General features: G+C 33.7%; 1 protein-coding gene across 1 annotated transcript; it reads left to right on the forward strand.

Annotated features, from left to right (window-relative positions):
- The first annotated feature begins 378 nt into the window (after positions 1 to 378).
- Positions 379 to 6,084, forward strand: LOC123529745 (solute carrier family 46 member 3-like). The gene is made up of 4 exons (XM_045310262.2): positions 379 to 1,630; positions 1,845 to 1,928; positions 3,025 to 3,181; positions 3,982 to 6,084. The coding sequence occupies exons 1-4, from the start codon at positions 517 to 519 to the stop codon at positions 4,046 to 4,048; spliced, it is 1,422 nt and encodes a 473-aa protein (XP_045166197.2). The 5' UTR covers positions 379 to 516; the 3' UTR covers positions 4,049 to 6,084.
- The last annotated feature ends 913 nt before the right edge of the window (positions 6,085 to 6,997 follow it).

Below are 6,997 nucleotides of genomic sequence, written 5' to 3' on the forward strand. Positions count from 1 at the left end.
TAAGTAACTGCCAAATTCCTAACATGAATCAGAGGTGGAGGACTAATGATTTCAGACACAATGTCGTTTATCAGATAGTAACGGAGAACATACGCCCAGCCAGAGGATCGAACTCACGACCCCGCGATCCGTAGACCGGCGCCCAGCACGAGGATCGAACTCACGACCCCGCGATCTGTAGACCGACGCTCTACCTACTGTGTCGGTCTACGATCGCGGGGTCATGAGTTCGATCCTCTGGCTGGGCGTATGATCTCCGTGACTATTTGATAAAGGACATAACGGGGTCGCTCTGACTTGTCTGCAAAAAAAATCGTACAAAGTATTAATTAAGGTAAATATTATCTTCAATCATATGTATAACCGACCACGAGACCACGTACCTCGTGAGGTTAACATTGTCAGATAACCGCATTTTCATGTATGAATCATATCTCTGTACGAATATTGTTTAGCAATCAAAATTAATATTGTTCTATTTTTTTGTGAAAAAGAAAAACAACAAAACAAACAAAAATGTCAAATAACGAGAAAAAACCATTACTGAAGGACAAAGATAATTCAAATGGATCTAAATTTGGATATAAGTATTTTTTGCTTTTATTGTTAATGATATTTTTTTATTCTTCCATGGCGATTAATTTCTACACAATCAGTCAATGGATCCAATATATGATGAGAAAGCAAATACTTCAGGGTAAAAATATCAACTCCACTTCCGTTTGTCAAGGAACAAATCAAAGTGATCCGGAATATGCTCAGTACAAACAAGTCGAACAGAAAACGGCTTTATGGCAGATGTTCAACTCACTGGCTTCCACTGTTCCCGGACTAATTGCGACTGCAATCCTGCCATCAATATCAGACAATATCGGACGCAAATCACTCTTTATCATCCCAACGACTGCGTTGTTAATGAAACAGATATCGTACGCTTTAATCATGTACTATGAATGGGATATTATATGGGTTGTAGTTTCTTCTTTAGTTGAAGGAAGTCTTGGCTCTATTTACATATATTTCTCAGCCGTTTACTCCTATATAGCAGACATAACAACGCCGGGACGCCATAGAACATTGGCTATCACCATCTACGAAGGAAGCTTTTTAATTTGTTTTACATTATCAGGCCTTGCGGCTGGATATTTCATAGAATTTAAAGGATATGTTATTCCTATGATGACCTGTGTTTGTCTCAATTTCATAGCATGGTGTATAGTAATATTCCTCATTCCAGAGACTCATGACAAACAAAATAGAGCAAAGAAGGTGCCAATGTGTATACATTTCAAACGTGTAACTGAATTTTATACTAGCAGAGTATTTTCAGGAAAACGTAGTGCATACATTTTGTTAATTACAGCGTACTTCGTTGCCGAACTGACAAGTTCTCACAGATCTTCTTTGGAAATGCTGTACCAGCTTGGTAAACCATTTTGCTGGCCGTCAGAAGAGATTGGATTATTTAGCGCAGCAAGACATGCAACTGAAGGTTTTGCAGGTCTAGTGCTGATTGCCCCACTAAAGAATTGCTTCTCTGAGATTAACATTGCTGTACTGAGTGCAGCCTTTAACGGTGGATCATACGTTCTTGAGGCATTTGCAAAAACAGATCTGATCCTGTATTTAGGTAAGAACACTCGTTTATGTACGACAATATTACATTCACATAATTGGGAAAACACAAATAATTAATGATATTAATAAAAGATGGATCATCATTCTTAGAAGTTTGAAAAGATTACCAAAGTAAATTCATTGGGGTTAACCTGTATCTAATTAAGCTGTTCAAAAATATTTTCGGAAGTTTTACGTATCTAACTTTCACCTTGTTTCTGTTCCAGTTCCCATTCCAGCGACATTTTCCTTTCTGATGATTCCAATGATAAAAAGTATTATGTCATCGATGACGCCTGCTGATAAACAAGGTATATATATTGCTCTTAACTCTGTGACCATTTAGAGACTTTCTTCCTAATTTTACACGATTCAAATATATATAATCTCATTGTTAACTATAAATTGAGAAATATATGAAAAATCAAAACAATCTGTTTGAATGTTGATTATACTTCCCTTAAAGATCTGTAAATTAAGTAAATGTTGAAGCACTTTCCTCACTTATTTAAATCTAAATTTGATAAAACCTTATTACAAAAAGAAAATACAAGCAGTGGAAAAACAAATATTTTAATTTCTAAGGCATATGGCACTCCTAGTGTAAACCCAAGGGTAACTATCATCAGCCCGTTAATAATGCTACTGTTCACCATAACCTTGGCTGATAGAACCTGGTGTATATGTCCCAACTTTGAACAGAATAGCACTTATCGACATCCATAAAGCAAAACAAACTCCTGGGTCAAATAAATAAAAAATATATCAATTCTACCCATTACTGACAGAAATCTTCTATTTTCTTAAAGAAATTTTCCTCCCCATAATTCTTATAGATCAAGCTTGAATAGATTTTATTTTTCAATGGCTCATGTCGAAACACACAGCACAACATATTTCAGTTTGTTTTTGGGTTTAAACGCCGTTTTTAACAGTATCTCAGTTATGTTACGGCTGCCAATTAAGCTAACCGGTATTCCTGAATTCTGCACCAGAACAAATCTGTTCTCCGCAAGTAACTGCCAACTTCCCCGCAGGAACTCCCGACCCCGCGATTCTTAGAACTGCGCTCTTCCTGTTGAGCTAAACATCTTCTAAGGTTTTTCATCTGTAGCAAAATATTTACATTCAGAAAGATTTCCTTTTGCGATAGTTTGCTGGTTTTCACCTTTCAAATATCTTGTTGCAAAGAAATACATAAAATAGTGAAAGATTTACATCAAGCTATGATTTCAAAATTAAAATAAATAAATAAATAAATAAATAAATAAATAAATAAATAAATAACAACAAAAAAAAAAAAAAAAAAACAACACACACACTTCCAAGTATGTGTTGTATGTATTGAAGCGCTAAATGTAAGAAATAAATAATTTAAAATTAAAGAAAAAACCTTTTATTTTTCAGGTTCACTGTTTTCTAGTATAATTACTGTGCAGGTTTTATGCACGATCACGGCTACATTCTTATTCAACACTATATATTCCTCAACGTTGTCAATATTCCATGGTTTTGTCTTCCTTGTTTTGGCTGGCTTTTGTGGTGTCGTATTTATGATATTGATGTAAGTATATTTATATAAGAATTATATTAAACGTAAAGTTCATTCTCATGTACTGATATTTATTACTTCGTCTTGTTTCTTTCGTTTGTGGGCCTGCAAAAGGAAACCAATTTTGCAAATTATTTCAATTTTATGAGTAAGAAATCCAAGGTGCTCGTTTTTGTGTTGCCATCCACTAGGTTATTTACAAAATATTTCATCACTCTTGAATAATCACCTGAACTTTGATTATATCTAATATTTCCTAATTAGAATAAGTTTATTATGATATGTTGCATAATTATAATTGTAAATATTGCGTACGCAATGTACTTAGTAATGCTCATTAAACAGCACCACGATATGGAAGAAGAAATTGTCTTTAAGAAATAATGTATAGAAAAAACGTGTTTTAATGTTATTAATGCACGAAAATAGGCCATACGTCCGCAGAATAATTTCACGAGGGCGTGGCCCGAGTGAATCATTCTGGGGACGTATAACCGATTTGAGTGTATTAATTTAAGTAGAACACGATTTAGCAATACATTATTTCAGTTAAGATATAGTAGCGCTCTTTCTTGGTCGCAGTAAAATATCGTCGTCATCGCACGTTAACGTGACGTCATTTTAGCGTAAGCATATTAAAATGATAATATATATGATATTGCATGTAGCTTCACAACTTCTACAATAATATCTGTTTTATGCCGATGTTTGCAGTACTGTTTGTGTTGCATATACTGCTGAATGAACAATTTGAACGATTTACTGCTAGTTTTGTTTGTTTGTAACTAAAGGAGTATTTCATATTGTTTCAGAATATTTGCCAAAACACAGACTGTGGAAATAGAAGAACCAAAGTTAGAAAGAATTGTGACAAATTAAAACGCAGATCAGTGCTTGTCTTGTCATTTTATATGAGTTAGGACTTTAAACTTCAATAATTCTGACGTATAACTCTCCTACTTCTAACTAATTTTACTTTATGACTTTAGCTTCCAAATTTATGACTTTAACTTGTTTGATTTCCTTATTTTCTAGTACAGACTTCATTACATATTAAAAATGATAACTTTGGAAGTTGAAAATGGAAATTAAGAGTAAGGAAGTGGGCAGTCAGAAGGTGAAAGTAATACAGATGAAAGCTGCAAATAATGAAGACGGAGGCTAGCTTTGTGAAGTAATGGAGATTTAAAGTAAAAGAAATGAAGATATTAACGTTAAAAATAAGGAAGCTGCATGCTAGAAGAAATAATGTTGTAAGTTACTAGAGTCGATGCTGATGGGCATGAGTGGTGTTGCACATTTCATTACCTCTCATGAACAGTCTCAGTCAAAACGAGTCTGCAATCATATTTTAAGCATTTATTGACTGTAACCAATGCCGTCTGGCGACTTAAAACATCTCCCGGGACTGTATTTAGACAAAATGTTGTCATGTTTTCTGGACCTTTGGGTTACGGAGTCAGCTTTATTTAACTTAAGATATAACCCACTTAATGGTGAATATTTAAAATGTTCAAAACAATGTTACAGCAATATACCGTATCCACTGAGAGAGTTGTACGCAAAACATTAACAACTTTTACGTGTTGTTTGCATATTTCATGACACTTCCTCAAACTCAAGAAGAGACAATTTTCAAAGTGATGGCCACTGTTCAAAATGTTTGCAGAGAATACATTTTATCATTATTCTGATAAAAAGTCAAACTATTGATAAACAATAATAAAACACAAAATAAAATTGTATCATTTATTTTCTCGGGTGCCTCAAGTATAATGATGCAAGTAAAAAGAACAATTACTATAAGAATAAACCTGCATCTATGTCAAGTTAAAATGAATAAGATTGTCCACAAATATTGCAAGACATGCTTTCACTCCCAGTAAATATTACAGACAGTGAAAAAATACATCACAACAACACGCAAGAGAGACGATGTCCATGTAGAGAGTATTGTGACATTTTAGGGCTAAAGAAAAATTATTGGAAGAAAATGTAAGGCACCTGCTAGTCTGAACTTGTCTACTGTAAGTGATTAGATTCAACAAGCGTAATTTCGAATATAAATGTCAAAATTTTGTACGATATATTTAGCGTTCATATCATTACTGTGAAAGTTGAAAAGTTTAAGATAATAATAACATTATTGTACCTGATACGTTGTAATACTGTTAGCGTTAACTGTATCAAGATTAAAACTGGGTCAGAACGTAAGGACAAGTGCATACTTAGGCTATAAAATAAGTTATATATTTTATAATAATATTTACCTGAATATTTGCCCCAAACAATGAAATTACGCCAGTCACATCCTTGCAATGATGTTTACCACATAAAGAAGGATTCTATCACGACCCGATTTGTTTTCCTATTAAACAAAGAAGGCTGAAAACTGTGTGCTCATTTTTCTAACGCCACACTTATAACGTCATGACGTTAGACAGCATAGCGGCGCACTGGAAAAAAATCAACAGAAATCAGGCAAATATTTGATGGACGTCGATAAGAACGTACATAATATCTATTGATAACGTGTAAGAATCAAGTAATATATCTCAATCAGTGATTTGTGCGTGAACAAATTTATATGCGTACTATTATATCACTTGGACTGCGTCTTCGTGATATAATTCCTTCGCAAACTAGACTCCAAACAATGATTTTATTCGACTATAAATCACTGTTTGGGATATATTACTTCTTAAATGTTTAAACATTCTGAAAGTAATTTTATTAAATGATTTAGAGAAATGTCAAGTATACACTGTTTCAAAACTCTCATTATAGATATAAAGAATAAAGAGTGTATCCGAATTGCAGACTCTCAAGTTTTTATATAATGCTATTAAAACTTACAATTTTGAAAAAATTGTTAATATACGGCGCGACATTCCCTTATGCATAGTTAAGCATTTGTACATAACATTTACACTCTTAAATGATATCAAGGTCCCCTTATTACCTTTCCATATTCTGTATTAAAGCAGAGTAGAAAGGACCTGCACTCAGCTATTTGTATTTCTGTCGTTTTGAAATCACCATCGCATGGCTATATAGTTACATACTCAGGATGGCGTTTCAGACGTTATTTCTAAAACTGTTAACAATTGTCGATACTATGCCTCTTTTCAAGTTGGAAAAAATTAAGTTATGATATGATCAGGCAGATATATATTCAAGGGCTAGCCAGATTAGAAAGACTGGTTCAAGCCCATCTAAATGATGGCATTATGCCGTCAGAGTAGCCATGACTTTAAACTGATTGTGCAGAAAAACATTTACCTAACATGGATTTTGAATGCCACCAACTACAGAAAAACACAATTAAATAAATGTAAAAAGAAGGTGTATTCGGTGCTCAATTTAATTTGTCATGGTGTAAGTTTTAATTCGGATATAGCTTTTGTATTTGTTTGGTAAATTTCATGATTCCCTCATACAGGAACGATGCATCTACGTAACTGCGCAATGAGATGAAATTTTCTCCCTTGCTAGGATTCATGCACCAAAGTAAATATGATAAGCAAGTGTTATGTGAACAAGGTCTATGATAAGTTCGGTCAGTGTTTAGCTCAATCTGGTCTCAGCGTCCAACTATTAATACACTATACTATAATCCTATTTTCTGTGAAACATTTATTACTAGGGACAGAGGAGGGAGTTTTTCCAGTCCAAAAAAACCTAAGACAAGTATAATCAGCATTTCATGTCAATGATATAAAAATTACCAACATTTCCCTCATGTAAATGGTATAAAGATGTCCCACATTTTCTCTATAAGTAAACCTGCATTTAATTTGTATGTTTGATTTATCAGCATAACAGAAA

This window comes from Mercenaria mercenaria, chromosome 1, assembly GCF_021730395.1.
Source record: "Mercenaria mercenaria strain notata chromosome 1, MADL_Memer_1, whole genome shotgun sequence".
NCBI classification, from domain to species: Eukaryota; Metazoa; Mollusca; class Bivalvia; order Venerida; family Veneridae; genus Mercenaria; species Mercenaria mercenaria.

Coding starts and splice junctions, on each gene's coding strand:
- LOC123529745 (XM_045310262.2), top strand. CDS start 517: ATGTCAAATAACGAGAAAAAACCATTACTGAAGGACAAAGATAATTCA. Junction 1,631..1,844: donor AGATCTGATCCTGTATTTAG/GTAAGAACACTC, acceptor TTTCTGTTCCAG/TTCCCATTCCAGCGACATTT. Junction 3,182..3,981: donor GTCGTATTTATGATATTGAT/GTAAGTATATTT, acceptor ATATTGTTTCAG/AATATTTGCCAAAACACAGA.